General features: G+C 45.0%; 1 protein-coding gene across 1 annotated transcript in view; it reads right to left on the minus strand.

Annotated features, from left to right (window-relative positions):
- The window catches only part of LOC306941102 (clathrin coat assembly protein AP180-like), a gene marked incomplete at its 5' end in the record, with an annotated part of 64,512 nt that overhangs the window by 5,701 nt on the left and 38,673 nt on the right, over positions 1–20,138 (minus strand). Inside the window, 4 exons of the mRNA XM_079526408.1 lie at positions 2,427–2,552; positions 2,683–2,695; positions 17,266–17,339; positions 20,027–20,068. Of these exons, the coding sequence (XP_079382534.1) occupies positions 2,427–2,552; positions 2,683–2,695; positions 17,266–17,339; positions 20,027–20,068 (255 nt within the window). The remainder of the gene's footprint in view (positions 1–2,426; positions 2,553–2,682; positions 2,696–17,265; positions 17,340–20,026; positions 20,069–20,138) is intronic.

Consider the following 20,138-nt stretch of genomic DNA (forward strand, 5'->3'; position numbering starts at 1 on the left):
GGGGGGGTGGGGGGGGGGGACGGATCTGGCGGTGCTGCTCGCTCAACACATGTGAATGGTAAAAAATACCAAGCATTCAACAGTGATATCACTGTTATCATGCTATGTAACATATCACTGTTATCATGCTATGTAACACGGAAGTAGAAGCAGACGCTGTTTATAAGCCACAGTCAATGACGACTCCAGGTCCCCCAGGGTTCCATACTTGGTCCAATCCTATTCTCACTCTACATGCTCCCCCTTGGCTCCCTTATTAACAGTTTTGAAGGTATCTCATATATCATTGCTACGCTGATGATACACAGCTCTAATATTTCGTTCAAGCAAGACGACCTCGGTAAACTCTCAATTATGCACGACTGCCTATCCGCTATCAACAATTGGATGGCACATCATTTTCTACAGCTCAACCCAGACAAAACTGAAATCCTCATCATGGCCCAGAGGCTAGTTCCCACACCATTCGGCAGTCCCTGGGCCCACTGGCAGCAAATGTCAAATCGACAGCCAAAAACCTGGGTGTACTTTTTGACAGTAGGATGACCCTTGAGTCCCATGTCAAAAAAGTTACCCAGGCATGTTTTTATCACTTACGCAACATTTCCAAAATAAAGTCTATTCTCACTCCCACTGACCTAGAAAAAATTATGCACGCATTTGTTTCTTCCCACCTTGATTATTGTAACGGACTCTATACCACTCTAAGCAGCTCCTCATTATCCAAACTTCAACTTGTACAGAACACAGCAGCCAGAATTCTCACCAACACCAACCGTCGAGCACATATCACCCCAGTATTAGCTACACTCCATTGGCTGCCCATCAAGGCTAGAATCGATTTTAAAATCCTTTTAACTACTTTTAAAGCCCTACATGGTCTGGCCCCACCCTACATTACTGATCTTCTGCCCCCCAAGGTCAATGTGAGATCCCTGCGGTCCTCTGACGAAGGCCTCCTAAAAGTTCCTGGGACTAGGCGAAAGACGTGCTTTTACAGTAGTTGCACCTACATTATGGAACGCCCTACCTTGCACTTTAAAAAACGCTGAGTCTGTCAATATTTTTAAGAGTTTGTTGAAAACGTTTTTTATTTCGTAAACATTTTCCCGATTTTATTTGACCTTCTTGATTATGTGTTCTTATTGCTTGTTGTTGTACACTGTCCTGTTGTCATTTTGATTGATTGTATTGTGTTCATTGTACAGCACTTTGTAACCTTGTTAAGAAAGGTGCTTTATAAATAAAATGTACTTACTTACTTACTTACTTACTCCTTGGGAAAATCCTGGTGACTGTTGGGAAAATCCTGGTGACTCAAGGTTATAGATTCATGGCACCGGTACACGTACTAGTGGTTCCAAACCACCGGTACGCGTACCAGTGGTTCCAAACCACCGGTACGCATACCAGTGGTTCCAAACCACCGGTACGCGTACCAGTGGTTCCAAACCAACGGTACGCGTACCAGTGGTTCCAAACCAACGGTACGCGTACCAGTGGTTCCAAACCAACGGTACGCGTACCAGTGGTTCCAAACCACCGGTACGCATACCAGTGGTTCCAAACCACCGGTACGCGTACCAGTGGTTCCAAACCACCGGTACGCGTACCAGTGGTTCCAAACCACCGGTACGCGGACCGGCACTTGCCAAGTTTTCCCGACCGTGAATCTATAACGGCGTCACCAGGATTTTCCAAACAGGTGACTCGGTCGAATGAAAATACCAAGGATTCGTCACTTCGTCAGCAAGGCGTCACTGACTGTGGTTTATAAACAGGCTTCGAGTCTGTGTTACTTCTGCGTTGCATATAGCATAACAGTGACATCACCGTCGAATCCTCGGTATCTTCACGTGTGTTCAACGAGCAGCAGCGTAACGACATCAAGCTGTATAGATTATTTTGTCCGCGCGGTCCGTGGTAATAGAAAGGTTGGGAACCCCTGGGTTAGAGGGTGCTATACAATTTACAATTACAATTTACAATTTAGGCATTTAGCAGACGCTCTTAATCCAGAGCGATTTACATTAGGCAAGAACAAAAGTATGGGAATACATCACATATATAAAATGCATTTATCAAGAAACATGCGTAAGCTAAGAACGTAACTAGAACATATCTATATAATGACACTATACATATTAACTATACTATACTATGCTATACATATGTACTATGATGTGCTATGACTACATACAATGCAATTATTGTGCTGTCTACATGACATGCTATAAGTCTGTTTCAAATGCTATCTAAGTCTAAAAAGTGCTATCTAAGGGGGTAGGATAAGTGCTATGGGCCATGATGGAGTCTGAAAAGGTGGGTCTTCAGACTACGGCGGAAGATTGGGAGTGATGCTGCAGTTCTGATTGCAACGGGGAGTGCATTCCACAGTTTTGGGGCCACAGTACTCACTCTTCAACCGGGGGCTCGGGGGCAGCAGCAGCGGCGGCGGCAGCACTCTCCCCAGGGGGGGGCTGCAGGGTGGGGACGGCGTTGGAGGATTTGGCGGGGGTGGAGGTTGGAGACACGTTGTTTGTCGGAGAGCCCTGGAAACGCGAGACAGGGAGGAGACCCGTTTTAGTGGATGGGATAACAAGCCGATGAGAGACTGATTTAAAAAAAAAACAACAACAACACAGGAAACGAATACTACAGGAGAGCGTGCGTAATGCTCACCTTTGTTGGAGACCTGGAAGAGAAGAGAAGCAAGAGACACAGTCAGTGACTTTATAGAGCGGTGACAGAAGAAAAAAAAAACACGAGACATCACATGGAACTATAACGCCAGGGCTCCACCGGACGCGTTGCGTCTCCGTCGCGTCGCGTCAAAAAACGCACCGGTTCAATTTTAATGCACGCGTCGCGTCTCCGTCAACGCGGGCAGTGGAGCCACCCTTCATTGATTAAAAAGGGAACATTCCCTGACGGTGACGGAGACGCGACGCTGACGCGCCCGGTGGAGCCCGGCCGTAAGGGGGCTGGTGTCCACAGAAAACTCTTTCTATCCATCTAGAATCTAGATGTCTTCAAATTAAAGGAAATATAGAAAAAGAATACCTCATATGTGACAAAACAAGGTTATTAATGACTCAATAATAACATAAAGAAAACTCAAATAAAAAACTAGATAACCAAAATAATTGTGTAAATGAGTATATATATATATATATATATATATATATATATATATATATGGTTAGATATCATGGCAACACATGGTTAGATATCATGGCAACACATGGTTAGATATCATGGCAACACATGGTTAGATATCATGGCAACACATGGTTAGATATCATGCCCGTTGATACCGTTGACCACAACATTCTCCTAAAACAGTGGTTCCCAAAGTGGGGTCCGAGGACCCCAGGGGGTCAAACTGGGGGGTCCTTGGTTGAGAATCTCTCTTAGAGCCGTAAAAATCTTCTCTTATGGGGGTCCCTGGCATATCTTTTCAAATGGGGATCCGCACTCTAATTGGTGTCAATTTGGGGGTCCTTGACGTAAAATTTTTTGGGTACCACTGTCCTAAAACGTCATGGAGGATGAAGCCGGATTCAAAAAGTCCACTGTTACAGTGGTTCACTTTTGAGCACTTTGGATCAAGTCCTATGTTGTTTTTAAAGATGGGGTGCCATTGTTGTGTAGGCTACCTTTTCTGTTTTGTTTGTATCTATGGAGTTAACATTACTCTTAATAGACTCCCAGGCGTGGTTATAATATGCAAATATGTCTTGCCTCAGTTGCCTGTGTATGTTTTGTTTCTTCCTGAAAACGGAAAGCCTTTGAGTCAAAGCGCCCAATCGAAATGCATGACTTTTAGTGACACACTCAAATCAGCCCTCCCCTTATTATCTTACAATAACAGCTGTGGGCACGGGCAAGTTCAGGTGGGCGGTGCTACGGTGAAAACCAGGTATACTGGTGGGTGTGGCCACATAAAAACATCATTTTAACACTTTCTGTACGCTATTTTGAAAAACATCTTCCTCCTAGTATAATGGATCATGGCACTCCGTCTTTAACACATTGAGAGCCCACGCAAAACTGCCCAAAATCACTTTCACCTAGAAAATCCATTCACATTTTTTATAATTCAGCTTACTGTGGAGACACATGCTGGAACTTTTTACTTTGAAATGTTTTATAGTTTCTGAGTTATTTAATTTAAACGCCAAATGCATTCTCAATGGCGAAAACACAAACTTTGGCACCACGTGTTAAAAAAAAAAAAAAAAAGTGTTTTGATTTTTCTGATTTTTTTTAATAAAAAAAAATAAAAAAAATTGGAAGACGTCCACAGACGTCTTGGGCTATGCACGTGCGGTAATGCCCAGGACGTCCACAGACGTTTTGGGCACAAAATGTGTTAAGCGTGCTATACAAATAAGGGTGACTTGACATGGGTACAGTAGGTATCAAGTGTATCGCATTAGTCCACCAACATGACCTAATACATACTGTATCATTTCTGGCCGGCAGAAACCTCATATCTCCATTTTTTTTTTAAACTTATTTCCTACTTGATCATACAGTGTCACAAAAAAGAAGCATCAAAAGTGTAGCAGATCACAACTCTTCTCATATGGTCTGATTACAGCAAAAAAACGAATTTTGACGCACTGGAAAAAGGAGGAGGCTCCAGCATTCAAGCACTGGCTAAATGAAATGACTAGTACACTTCATCTTGAGAGAATAAGGTTCTTCCTGAGAAACAGGGAGAGACAGTTTGATAAGGTTTGGCTGCCCCTTGTCCATTACCTGAGTAGAAACGATTAATAGACAGGATACCATTGATATGGTTGACTGTACACCATTTTCTTTTCAGATGTTTTCCATGAGCTTTCTATCATCTTATTCTATAGTATGCGGTGTCACTGTAAGCAGTATGGGTGGGAGGGTTGAGGGATTTCTTTCTCTTTTTTGTCTTTGTACTTTTTTCTTTCATTTTTTGTTTTCTATAAAAGAAAAATGTATTTCATATCATAATGTTTGTTTAATAATTTATAATCTGTGCAATAAAAACCTATTTGACAAAAAAAAGAAAAGTGTAGCAGATCCACAAGCTCGAGACGCAACGCGAAGCGACACGTTTCGAGCTTGTATAGATCTGCCTAGGTTGATGCTTTCCAATTTGAAATCCTGAAAAGGGTCCGTTTTGGACTCCACCCGGGGTTTCCACCCGACGGACAGAGTCGATATCTACAGTTGGGTGCCACCGATATTGTCCCTTATCATTTGACCCATTTAGGCCTGACCTCAAAATTAAAAAAAATCCTTCTAAATCCTCCAGTTTTCTGAAATAAATATTTTCACGATTTTTCAAAAATAGCAGACCTACAAGCTCGTAGCGCGCCACCGAGTGGCGCGCTACGAGCTTGTAGATCTGCTATTTTTCAATAGCTAAATTATAACATAATGTTTAAAACACCAAAAGGGGTTCCCGCCCAAAATGGGTTAACTGTCCTTTTGCGCAGATCACGCAAACCTCAGCAAAAAGAACAGGACAATATCGATGGCCTCCAACTGTATGTGCACAACACACACGTGGACGTGTGAAGCCGTGTTATGGGTGCATGACGGTAGTCACAGGAGGCAATGCTTATTCACATGGGCTACAGTATGAGATTTACTGTTAGTTATTATTATCACATGAGTCAATGCTTATATTCACATGGGCTATGAGATTACTGTTGGTAGGCCTCATGTGAATGTGGTATATACATTTTACCACACAGGACCATTCACAATAATTAGTTCATTTAACTCCAAAGGGTGAACAAATTTGAAACCAATTTGGTACCACTTGTACACCTCTTGGAGTTGGATTAAAGGCACTGCGTATGTAATCAGGGGGGTCTCCCCGTCTCTCCAGCTCGTTGGTAAAAAAAAACTTTTTCAGGACGAATAATATTTCAATTCCGTCCAATCAGAATCGAGAACTCATACAGGATACACATGGCAAACAAGTGAAAGTGGAAGTGTATGAAACAAAAGCCGAGCAGACAAAGTTGTAACTGAGCACTACAGGTATATAACATTTAAGTTGATAAAGGCGTTACTTCGCATTGCGTGAAAGTCTTGCCTTGACCTGAAAGTGTATCATTTTCCGTTTGCTAAAGAGCTGGACAGAAAGGCAGACCCCTGTAACTGAACATATAGAAATGATCACATATCACTTACAGCCCCTTTAACACGGAGGAGTTCACTGGAGCTGGGATTCGGGGGATACAATCTACAACCTCAACAACGACTAGAAGCTAGATTTAGATCTAAATCTAGGCAGGTTGACTTCCTAAGACGTTGTATTATGACATGCTCACCCTTCACTGGTGATTCCAAGGTATAAAGAAGGGGATAAGAAGAGAGGTAGAGTGAAATAAATGGAAAGTTAAAGTTAAGTTAAAGGAAACGGGTTGAGAAACAGCACGCCAGAGTTTGAAACACAGATGCTGACCGGGGGGACAAAGCCGCAACCTGGCAGAACCAGTCAAACCTTTCTGGGGACAAAGCTGCAACCTGGCAGAACCAGTCAAACCTTTCTGGGGACAAAGCTGCAACCTGGCAGAACCAGTCAAACCTTTCTGGGGACAAAGCTGCAACCTGGCAGAACCAGTCAAACCTTTCTGGGGACAAAGCTGCAACCTGGCAGAACCAGTCAAACCTTTCTGTGGACAAAGCTGCAACCTGGCAGAACCAGTCAAACCTTTCTGGGGACAAATAAGCTGCAACCTGGCAGAACCAGTCAAACCTTTCTGGGGACAAACCCGCAACCTGGCAGAACCAGTCAAACCTTTCTGGGGACAAATAAGCTGCAACCTGGCAGAACCAGTCAAACCTTTCTGGGGACAAATAAGCTGCAACCTGGCAGAACCAGTCAAACCTTTCTGGGGACAAATAAGCCGCAACCTGGCAGAACCAGTCAAACCTTTCTGGGGACAAATAAGCCGCAACCTGGCAGAACCAGTCAAACCTTTCTGGGGACGAATCCGCATCCTGGCAGAACCAGTCAAACCTTTCTGGGGACAAATAAGCCGCAACCTGGCAGAACCAGTCAAACCTTTCTGGGGACAAAGCCGCAACCTGGCAGAACCAGTCAAACCTTTCTGGGGACAAATAAGCTGCAACCTGGCAGAACCAGTCAAACCTTTCTGGGGACAAATAAGCTGCAACCTGGCAGAACCAGTCAAACCTTTCTGGGGACAAACCCGCATCCTGGCAGAACCAGTCAAACCTTTCTGGGGACAAATAAGCTGCAACCTGGCAGAACCAGTCAAACCTTTCTGGGGACAAAGCCGCAACCTGGCAGAACCAGTCAAACCTTTCTGGGGACAAATAAGCTGCAACCTGGCAGAACCAGTCAAACCTTTCTGGGGACAAATAAGCTGCAACCTGGCAGAACCAGTCAAACCTTTCTGGGGACAAATAAGCTGCAACCTGGCAGAACCAGTCAAACCTTTCTGGGGACAAATAAGCCGCAACCTGGCAGAACCAGTCAAACCTTTCTGGGGACAAACCCGCATCCTGGCAGAACCAGTCAAACCTTTCTGGGGACAAACCCGCAACCTGGCAGAACCAGTCAAACCTTTCTGGGGACAAACCCGCATCCTGGCAGAACCAGTCAAACCTTTCTGGGGACAAACCCGCAACCTGGCAGAACCAGTCAAACCTTTCTGGGGAAAAAGCTGCAACCTGGCAGAACCAGTCAAACCTTTCTGGGGACAAAGCTGCAACCTGGCAGAACCAGTCAAACCTTTCTGGGGACAAAGCCGCAACCTGGCAGAACCAGTCAAACCTTTCTGGGGACAAATAAGCTGCAACCTGGCAGAACCAGTCAAAACCTTCTGGGGACAAACCCGCATCCTGGCAGAACCAGTCAAACCTTTCTGGGGACAAACCCGCAACCTGGCAGAACCAGTCAAACCTTTCTGGGGACAAATAAGCTGCAACCTGGCAGAACCAGTCAAACCTTTCTGGGGACGAACCCGCATCCTGGCAGAACCAGTCAAACCTTTCTGGGGACAAACCCGCATCCTGGCAGAACCAGTCAAACCTTTCTGGGGACAAACCCGCATCCTGGCAGAACCAGTCAAACCTTTCTGGGGACAAACCCGCAACCTGGCAGAACCAGTCAAACCTTTCTGGGGACAAACCCGCAACCTGGCAGAACCAGTCAAACCTTTCTGGGGACAAAGCCGCATCCTGGCAGAACCAGTCAAACCTTTCTGGGGACAAATAATCCGCAACCTGGCAGAACCAGTCAAACCTTTCTGGGGACAAACCCGCAACCTGGCAGAACCAGTCAAACCTTTCTGGGGACAAACCCGCAACCTGGCAGAACCAGTCAAACCTTTCCGCAAGGGATCTTTCCAGGTTTGAGTTTGCAAATGAAAGCATGAAAGCAGCAATCCTAGCATAAGTTCCGGACCAAACCTCCAATCAACTGGCATCCATTCATATGATTGCTGACCTAACGGCCCCGCAACACCAAAGTAGTAGTATAGTAGAAGTTGTGAATTAGCAAACTGGACGTTGAATGTTTCCTTTATCCTCGTGTTGCGCTTCTGTTTTCGCCAAAGTATTTATTTGTGTTGTTTCTCATAAGCGCACGTCCGCCGTGCTTCAACGACACTAGCCATCTGCCTTGACCTCTGTGTGCGCTGACTGCACCCGCCCGCTCCTTCCCAGCCCCTCCCCTTCATAGAAAGATCCGGTCGTTGAGATGGACAGACGTGTTTCGTCTCGCTCCTGCGCCAAGTCACAGAATGTTGACAAAAAAGCGCATTTTCTCGCTCATTTTCTTTTCATACTCCTGTGGATTATGGATTTCTACTCCAATTCACCCTGGTTCTACCATCACGTGGATATGAGGAAAATTGATTACGAGAACAACACCAGCGTAAACAACGAAGAACACAGCACGTTCTATCTCCTCGGCAACAACAACAATGGATCGACCGGTAAACATCTCGGACACGGCGCGGCTGGAATCCACGCACTGTTAACCTGCAATCCGGCCAAAAGAAACAAACCCCTACTTGGCAAGATCGACAGACGCCTGTTCTGTTGTATATTCTTGTTAATGGCAGGAGACATCCAACCCAATCCTGGTCCTGTAATCACTAGACTTCAGGCGAAGAAACAAACTTGCCTGATGATCACGGACGCAAGGACAACAAAGGAGACGGTCGCGGCCACACAGCCAACTCAAGATACGGGCACGGAGCCGCCTTGGGGATCCATCGCAAGGACAACGCATGAGACGGTCACGGCCACACAGCCAACTCAAGATACGGGCACGGAGCCGCCTTGGGGATCCATCGCAAGGACAACGCATGAGACGGTCACGGCCACACAACCAACTCAAGGTACGGGCACGGAGCCGTCTTGGGGACCCAATGCAGATCTTACATCGGCGGCAGTCGAGGCAAAAGACACGGACAACACCACCATCTACAGGCGTGAAGAGTCTCCACATCCAACCAAGGGGGACAACGAGGCTGGAGACGGACACCGTGATACTTTACCTGCTATTTCTGCTGTTTCTCCGGTCGACACCATGGCTCAATCGGCCCCTCCAGAGCCCTCAACAAACCTGGACGAGGGACCCCATCCCCCACTCCCGCCACCCCACGACGACCCCCACGCACCCCCCACCCTCCCCCCACGGCAACCCGCGGCTTCTACAGACATCAACAATGGCCCTCCGCTCCCCTACTTTGCCATGGAGGAGATAAGCACCATAGTCAGAGCCAACGGACTTCATATCTTTCACCTGAATGTCAACAGCCTTGGACCCAAAATGGCTGAAATCAGGCATATGTTTCAATGCGGTAAGGCGAACATCATTAGCTTCTCTGAAACCAAACTTGATGAGTCAACCAAAGACCCAGAAGTTGAAATAGAGAACTATTCTTTGATCAGAAACGACAGAAACAGGCATGGTGGTGGCGTGTGTATGTATATTCACAAAGACACTGAATATGTTACTCGTACTGACTTACAGCATGATGAAATTGAAACTGTGTGGGTTGAATTAATTTTCAAAAAAGCTAAATCAGTATTAGTGGGCACCGTCTACAGACCGCCTGACCAACATGGGTTCTATGATATACTTGAGGGGTGCTTAGCTGAGGAGGAATGTGTAGAGAAAATCCTGATTGGCGACTACAATACAGACATGCAACGAAAGGAAGCACCTGTGTTTAAGTCATTCAGTAAGTTCTGTGATCTACATAGTGTCAGTCAGCTAATTACCCAACCCACTAGAGTGTGTGATTCTACTCAAACTGTCATTGATCTCATTCTGTCCTCGGACAAATCCAGAATCTCCAAGAAAGGGGTTATTGTATGTGGGCTTAGTGATCATTTTATGATATTCTGTACCCGCAAAATACAAAAACTTAAGACCGGCTGCCACAAAACAGTCATATCAAGGGACCTCAAAACCTACTCTAGTGAGGTCTTTAACCAAGTATTGGAGAGTCTGGATTGGTCCGATGAGCTTAAAAGCACACATGTCGAAGAAGCTTGGCTTGGCTTCAAAACCAAATTTACATCAGTACTGAACAACATGGCTCCTTTGAGAACCACCAGGGGCAAAACCCGCTCGGAACCATGGATGAATTCGGACATACTGGCTGCAATGAAAGCCAGAGACAAAAAATGCTCTGAAGTTCTAAAATGCAAGTCAAAGCTAGCCAAGCGCTTCGACAGTGTTCGCCAAGCTCGTTTGAACAACCTAAATACACAACGAATCAAACTACGAAACAGTGTAACTGCCATGACCAAATCAGCTAAAAGTAACTTCATTAATGATAAAGCTCAGGAAAACAAAAACAATCCTCATGAGCTCTGGAAGCTACTAAACAATCAACTAAGCTATGGTCAGAAACTAAAAACCAGATTTTCGAACATAAACATCAAATCTGACAACACTCTCATCACTGACAACCTTGATGTGGCCAACTACTTGAATATCTTCTTTACAAACATATCAACAACTCTGGTTAACAAACTGCCCTCCCACTCTGGGCTCTTTGGTGTAGAGCACATTACAACCTTCTACAAAAACCTAGGTGTTTGTAAAGACGATTTTAAACTAGTTATGGTAACAACTGATGAGGTAATTAAGAAACTGAGTGCCCTCCAACCCCACAAGGCCACAGGCCATGACAACATTCCCTCCAAATTTCTCAGAGACTCAGCCATCTCTATAGCTCCAATCATCACCCACATAGTAAACCTCTCCATCAAACAGGGACAGGTCCCCCAAGATTTCAAACTGGCCAAAGTAACCCCCTTGCACAAGAAAGGGAGTAAATTAGACCCCGGCAACTACCGCCCTATTTCTATTCTTAGTTCCATCTCGAAAGTGATGGAAAAAATAGTCTATGAACAGGTTGAAAAGTATCTTGCCACTAATAAATTATTGTACGAGTTCCAATCTGGCTTCAGAACATCCCACTCCACTGACACATGCCTCCTCTATTTGAGCGACCACATCAAACAAGAGGTGGACGCTGGCAAATACTGCGGCATGGTCATGCTGGACCTCCAAAAGGCTTTTGACACCGTGAACCACTCCATACTGGTTAACAAGCTAAAAGCAATTGGTTTCGATAGCACATCAGTGAGCTGGATGCAATCCTACCTGAAGGGGAGAGAACAGATGGTGGAAGTGAACGGAACACTGTCCCCCCCCCTCCCAGTGAGCTGTGGCGTTCCACAAGGAAGCATACTAGGGCCTCTACTGTTCCTAATATATGTAAACGACATGACTTCAGCCTGTGACTGCAACTTGTTCCTGTTCGCAGATGACTCAGCACTGCTGGTCTCGGACAGGGACAAACTGCAGGTTGAAAATGCCCTCAGCTCTGAACTCGGTAGAATCTGCACCTGGCTCGCTGATAACAAACTATCTTTACACCTGGGAAAAACTGAATCCATTCTCTTTGGCTCTATTAGTAATCTCAGCAAGGCAAATGGCTTCTTGGTTAGAGTGGGTGACAATGTTATCACACGTAAAGATGAAATTACCTACCTAGGTTCCATCCTGGAGGCTAATCTTTCCGGTGATAAAATGGCCACCAACGTAATCAAAAAAGTCAACCATAGAACAAGATTCCTCTACAGGATCTCCTCACTGGTCAACAAAAACACCTTGAAGACCTTAACAGGAGCCCTTGTACAGGGTTTCTTTGACTATGCATGCACCTCCTGGTACCACAGCACCTCAAAGGCCCTTAAAACCAGGCTCCAGACTTCCCAAAACAAACTGGTCAGGCTCCTACTTGATCTAGCCCCCCGAACCCACCTCACCCCTGCCCACTTCGACAGGCTGGAATGGCTTAGGGTCGACGACAGAGTACAGCAACTTGCAATGGGTCTGGTCCACAAGATTCGATACACCACCAAGATACCCATGTACCTGTCTAGATACTTCCTTAATGTTAACGAAGTCCACACCCACAACACCAGAGGGAGTGCAACGAACCATGTACAACCCAGATTCGGCACAAACAAGGGACTAAATTCTTTTCGCTCCTATGCCACCAAAATGTGGAACGCCCTACCAACTGTCATTAAGACATGCGAATCCCTTTACTCCTTCAAAACCGCTCTCAAAGGGCACCTACGGATGGCTGCAATTCGAAACTGGCCCCCGTAAAATCTGAATCCCCCCCCCCCGCCCCCCCCTTTTTTCCCCTCACTGTATATATTTCTTTTCCCTTTTTACCTCCTTTTTGATGAATTCTTTTTTGATGAATTCCTGTTCTGTCTATAGAAGTGTCTATTTGTACGTCTCTAAATGTTTTGATGATTTGAACATGGTGGACCCTGTTGGAAACAAGTGTAATGCTTAATTGGGTCGTCCACTCACAGTTAACAGCCTTTGTATTGAGTTTGTGCTTGAAATGTACTGTAATTCTGCAAACTGTTAATACATTCTTCAATCAATCAATCAAACTCCCGCCCCTCACCGGAGAATGTTACGGGAGGAAAAACAAGACAAGCCTCCAACCCAGCCGGCTCTCTTCTTCTCACTAAGGCATTAAGCAACTAGTCGACTAGTTTACTAGTCGACTAGTAAATCCACTATTTTTTTACATAATAGGTAGTTAAACAACTAGTCGACTAGTCGACTAGTAAACAAGGCAACTAGTCAACTAGTAAAAATGACTAGAAGTGAATGCCCTACTTCTCACTAAGGTTTCCTTTCCGTATATAGGGGGTTCATCGCGCCTGTGGGGGTTCGTAGTGCGGCGGCGGCGGGCCTCCTTCGAAGCTTCTCCAACTCGGGCACGTTCATCATTGAAGAGGCAGCATCGAAACCCCAGCATCGACAACTCGGCAGACGTCCCTCGCCCCTTCCGTCCGTTCCATTCATTGCGCGTCATTCGTATCGTTTGTTTTCGCTTTCTTTAGTTAAAAATCCCTAAACGCCCGCCCCATCGATTGGTGGTGTTGGTCCTTGCTAGTGAAGTGACTCATGGGAAAGCCAAAGCCGTATGAATTCTGCTTTGGGCAGCCTTATGAAATGAAATGAAATGAAATGATTACTATATTTACCCAGGGTATCTGGGCTAAGCTCAAGAACTTGTTTCCAGCCAGGCCCTGCTCATAGAACATTTCATCGTAGTGGTTCAATGCCTTGTTCAAGGGCACTTCAGCGGTGGTAATTGTAACGTGTCGGACCGCTGATTCGAACTGGCGACCTTCCGGTATCAAGACCGCTCCGCAATCCGTTCGGCCACTGCTGCCACAATATATAGCGCCGGCGTGAACCCTATAGGCATCCCCATTCTGGGGCACGTCATGATACTAGGTGAACATTCATGGGGGGGGGGGTGGGCAAACCTTCAGTGAAAATTGCACATCCACAAGCTCCCAACGCAATGCGTTGGGAGCTTGTGGATCGGCTGTATCCATCGAAAGGTATTATGGTGTAGAGGGGGGGGGGGGGGGGGGGAGGACAGGGCCTAGCATAGAGCCCTGGGGGTCTCCGGTAGGGCTTTAACCATTATTAAAATGCATTTATTTTTTCGTTTTAACCAAAAAAGAAATCACTCAGAGCACCTGTAACACTGAGAATGCTACTTGAGGGGGATTCACTCTACAACCTCAAAGTAATCTAAAATCGATAAATCTAGATCTAAAATCTATAGGTGGCTGATTTCCTATAAGAAGTTGCACGGTATGCTCACCCTTCACTGGTGATCCCAGCATGAACGTAAAGAAGACAAGTACAGTGAAGGGTTAAAAGGAAATGGTGGTGAAAAAGGACATGGCCTTATAGTAGCCTGGCTAATAAACCAGACTAATATCACAAAACACTGTCGCGGTATATCAGTCTGGGCTGGCTCCACTTGGATTTCATTTCCCGGGGAACATTTTCTCTTTGACGCAATTGGTCAGAGCTACTGTCAGTCAAAAGTCTCAAGCATTGAACGTCACTGTACCAAAGCCCGCCTATATTGCATACCGTGTCCCGATTGGTCCGACCTGTTCTCTGCTGTAGGAAAGAGGCGTGCTACTGAGCCTCGCCAGACCGTAATCCGCTGGTAGGCAACTTTTTTTTGCCAACGGCTGATTCGGTCTGGTTTATTAACCAGGCTAGCCTTATAGTGCCCTGGGGGACCCCAATAGCGCTTTAACCTTTTTTTAAAAAAAATATTATTATTATCTACACACCATGCATTTAAAAATCACTTTTTAATATTTAAAGGTAGAGTACTGTAAGTGATATAGTTTGGTTAAATCACTATATTCTGAAAGTAATCATTGCTAGAGTGTTTGTTCAGTAACAGGGGTCTCCCTGTCTCTCAAGCGCTTTAATAATCAGAAAATACATTTCCAGGTATATAGGTGACAAAATTTCAGGCAATCAGGAGAGAGTAGTTATTTATGAGCGTGTTCCAGGTCCAATTTTGTCTGCTCATTTCTTTGTGTGATCACTTACAATTCAAAAATACACACACCAAGACTTCCGTTCAAATTGTTTATTTCATATTTGAACAGGGACAAACGTTTCAGTGATGAGGTCTTGGTGTGCGCGACCCACTGCCATAGCAGATCTACAAGCTCATAGCGCGCCACTCGGTGGCACGCTATGAGCTTGTAGATCTGCTATTTAAAAAAAATAACGGCATGTTTTGAACGGGTAGCGCACCTACAGTCAGAGCGCGGTGGTCACATGAAGAGTAATCACTTACAATTCCACTTTAATAATCTGTATCCTGACTGCGTTCTCTATCCTGATTAGATAACATTGGTATCCCAGTTTTAGTTTCAGTGTCTGTTTCTGAAAATGCTTTTTCTGTTTAATAAAAAAGCTGGAGAGACATGGAGACTCCTGTTACTGCAACATACATATACAGTACACTATATAGCAATGACTACTATCACAATATGGAGTTTTAAGTAAAGAAAATCACATATACACTACCTTTAATATCATATTATTTATGTCCCTCAAACGTGTTTCTAAAGGTTTGATTCTAAATCACCACTCAGATATACCATAGTCATTTCTCTCTGCCTTATAAAGCTCTTTCAGCTGCAATACCACATTGTCCTGATTTGGCAAGTGGTGCTATTTAGCCAGTTCATGCAAATTATTTTAAATCAGCTACACGCTCACGCCAGCTACTCTCCGCCCACATCTTTGTTTCAAAATCGGGTATTTGTGGGCATAGAAGAGACGTAGCGGAGCCCCCCCCCCTATACATACTAGACCAAAAATTGTTAAACGTAATGCAATCAGGCGTTCACTTTTATCGTTTGCGGGGTTATAGTGTTTACTTTCCAAGGCGGTGATTGACAGACGGTCCCATCCAATCACCTGTCAAGTAGCTTGGAAAAAAGGAAACGTCTTTCTTCAGCGATTGGTCTACTCTACAGAGATCCCAGATGGAAGTATTCGTTATGTGAAGCAAGCGTCTTCCATCTGGAGGAGTCAGGTTAAATTCACTCTACAACCTCAAAATAATCTAAAGCTCAAACCACACCAAAGGCAAGGGTCGGGACGAGACGGCTTTTAAAGCTGACCTTTTTATTTTTTGGTATTCAGACAGCCAGCAATGGGTAAAACGCTCCCCAAAAAATGTAGTCTCTGTGACACATCTAGGGGCTGCAATCTGCATTCAAAGATTTTCCTAGAAGCTTTGTCATTGGTCTGGATTTGCCTGTGTACTTCCTGGTTGGTTAGTCATTTCGACCGGGGTTTTTTTCCGACCAATGACAAAGCTTCTAGGAACATCTTTGAATGCAGATTGTGATGTGTTACAGAGACTACATTTTTTTGGGAGCGGTTTACTCATTGCTGGCTGTCTGAATACCAAAAAATAAATAAAAAACAAAGTCTTTGCTTATAGCAGCTTTAAGGTCAACCACACCAATGCAACTTATTGAGTTGCAATGAGTTACACTGGTGTGGTTGACCTTGAAACGGTGTTGTCCCAACTCCCAAGGAGTCCCTATACCGCTGTGGTTTGGGCTTAAAATCTATAAATCTATATTTAAAACTAGGTTGTTTCATGTTTTCCTAAGAACTTCTACGGTGTAATATGCTCACCCTTCCCTGGTTGATCCCAGAATAAACGTAAAGAGGAGGATAAGAAGAGAGGTACGTACAGTAGACGGTTAAAAGGGAAATGGTGGAGAAACAGAAACACCAGAACAGTTTGGAATACAGATGTTTTTTTCTGGGGGCGATTACTGTCTGGGACGCTACGATAATCTAGCACAGGGGTTCTCAACCCGTGGGTCGCGACCCCTCGGGGGGTCGCCAAATTATTTTAGGGGGTCCCCAAATTATTAAAAAAAAAAAAAAAAAAAAGGTTTATTTTTAAATTTTATTTTCACTTTTTTTCAAAAATAGCAGACCTACAAGCTCGTAGCGCGCCACTCGGTGGCGCGCTATGAGCTTGTAGATCTGCTATTTTTCAATAGCTAAATTATAACAATGCTTAAAACACCAAAAGGGGTTCCCGCCCAAAATGGTTTAAGGTTATTGTAGCAGTCAATTTATATTGGGGGTCGGGAGGGGGCGGGGCGGGGGTCCCGAGACATTGCCAAAGCATTTCCGGGGGTCCCCGGCCAAAAACGTTGAGAACCCCTGATCTAGCAGATCCGTCCACATTCTTGCGACGAAACCGAAGAGAAGCGTGCGTCTATTTCACACCGTCATGGGGGGGGGGGGGGGGGGGGGGTGAACACAAGTGGACTTGATGGTGTGAAACGGGTCGTCTTTCTTACCCTTTCTTCCCTCCCTTCACGTCTTCCAGGCCGTTCATATGTGTCTCCAGGGACTCCAGGATGCTGCTGGGGGCCTGAAGACAACCAGTAAAACATCTCAGCCTCTCATCTGTGGTCAACATGTTACATTACATGACTGGCAAAAAAATCTCTGCTGTATGTGTTCAATAGAGCGTTGCAGTCCCGCCCCCTTTCATGACGACGCCAGGCCCAGGAAATAATTCCCAGTGCATTTTCCCCATAGACATTTCAACAAGTATTTATTTAAAGACCTTTTAAGCGTCGTACGAAGCCAACTCGAGTCGTGACAAATCATGACAACAAACACAATATTTTGGACCAAACAGATAAAATAGAAAAACAACAAAAAAAAGTGTTTTTTTTTTCTTCTTTCAAATTATTTGTTCGGCCCAAAACATTGTGTTTATTGTCATGATTTGTCACGACAAGAGTTGGCTTTGTCCGCGGCGTAAACGTCTTTAAATAAATACTTTTTGAAAAGTCTATGAGGAAAATTAACAGGGAATTATTTTCCGGGTCTCTCGAGGGGGCGGGACTGTGACGCTCTATATGACTGGGAAGAACGTCACACAATTTGTTAGGAGGAGGAGTATAGTCAGTGGTGGAAAAAGTACTCCAATGTTTTACTTAAGGAAAAGTATCAATACTGCAACGTATAAATAGTCCGGAATTCAAAATGTACTTGAGTTAAATGTGTTGGTATCAAAATGTACTTAAAGTGCCAAAAGTAAAAGTAAATAGTGAAAGTAAATAGCCGATTTACAAGCTCACAATGTGTCGCGCTGCGAGCTTTTAAATCGGCTATTTTCAAATGGTCAAAATGTATATAGGGTTTAAGTGGTTAATGTATGTTTTGTAATAATATTCAATCTGCAACGTTTTGAAAAAAATGTTGTGGCGTTAAAAGTACATTATTTGGATCTGTGTGTGGCCTAGTGGAGTAGAAGTATAGCATATTGGAGAATTGGAAGTAGAAATACCCCAAAAACTCAGTGCCCATACCCGAGGCGGGGTTGGCGAAAGGGCCTTTCTGTGTGGAGTTTGCATGTTCTCCCCGTGTCCCCTAGGGTAGGTACCCTCACAAAAAACATGCAGTAATCCTGGTCTCTAAACTGCCTCCCCCTGGTCAGCCGGGGCACCTGATGGAGGGGAAAGGAACTGGTTGGAATAACGTGTTCCTTCCACGCGCTACGTCCAACCAGGGAAACTCCCCCCTGTCAGGTGTAAAGGAGCGACTTGGACACTCATGCATGAAGGAAGCATGAGTTCAAGTCCGTTGCTCTCCCCAGGTTGGCGGAGGGTGTGTAGAGCCCAGGATCACATTAGATAATTGACACAGGGGTGAAAAATGGGTTACAAAATTGTGGGATAAAAATTAAATAAAAAAATAAAAAAATAAATACCCCAAAATGGTACTTACATAAGTACAGTATAGTACTTAAGTGAATGTATACTTCCACCACTGATCTATAGTCAATATGACTGGGACAAAAACATTACACAATGTGCTCATCAGGAGCAGTTAGCATTTACCAGAGCCTTAGATATAGACAGAGTTACGCAAACTGCGTTCACTTCATGGGGCTTCAGTCCAATGGCGGCTCTCCTACATAGACTTCTATTGAGCATAGGGACAACCAACTGGGCCAAGTCCTGGACCGGAAGTGTAGGCAGAAATGCATTGGACTCAAGCAACAGCCCAGCTTTAATGATCTTAAATACCTTAATTTTAGATAGTTTTTTTGTAACAACATAAACATTAAAGAGATTTTAGTTGTTACTGTACAATACTTTAAAACAGTTGGCATGTTGGACACATGCTTAAAATAGCTCTTATTTGCGCCGCCCTCGTTGAAAACAATGTATTTCCAACTCCAGCTTGTCTCATCAGTCCAGGTTGCATGAACAGCGCTCGAGCGCTCGGTTTCTGCCCCCTCAACATCGCAACTCTTCTATTAGATGGCTCTGGCATTTACTAAGGTGAAAGAAATGCAAAATGACCCCTCTTTCCATGCCATGTAGAGCCGTGTACCATACCAGTATTCAAGAGAATTGCCTTTTCCCGAACTCTCATTCAGAACTATATTATTTAGTTACATAACACCTATTTAACACATCACGGCAAATTTAGAAAGTGATCAAGGAGAAAGTTTTGAAAGCGCACACACGTGCGAGCACATGCACACGCGCGCACACACACACACACACACACACACAAGCACACACACACATACACACACACACAAGCACACACGCACACGCACACACACAGAGCTGTAATTAGCCCATATACATAAACGATGAGCATGCGCAAAGAAACACTCTCATCCCGCAGAGGCAGGCACTCCGCCAGGCCACCCCGACACAACAACAGCAACGTTGCTATGGTTACCGGGTCCTCACGATGCTTAAAGATACAGTCCTCGTCGTCCGAGTCCGCTAGATCCGTCACTACGCCCGGATGGAGACACTGAGAGGAACATCGTGTTATATATGCTGCTGCAGTGAGAGACATCTGTGTCTGTGTGTGTCTGTGTCTGTGTCTGTGTCTGTGTCTGTCTGTGTGTGCGTGCGTGCGTGCGTGCGTGCGTGCGTGCGTGCGTGCGTGCGTGCGTGCGTGCGTGCGTGCGTGCGTGCGTGCGTGATAGGGGTGGCTGCCGAGGCTCGTGAGTGCACTGTAATGTTCATTTATGGACCTGTGGTTCCATCCAACATATAGAAATAAAGAGAGTGGACTCACGTAGTTGATGTCAGGAATGTCATTTTTGTCGACTCCAATCGTCTGTTGAAGGGGAACAAAACATCGCTGTTACTACTGGACAAATGAAAGGACTGAAAGCTGACTGATATTT

The sequence above is a fragment of the Electrona antarctica genome (assembly GCF_951216825.1).
Source record: "Electrona antarctica genome assembly, chromosome: 17".
NCBI lineage: Eukaryota > Metazoa > Chordata > Actinopteri > Myctophiformes > Myctophidae > Electrona > Electrona antarctica.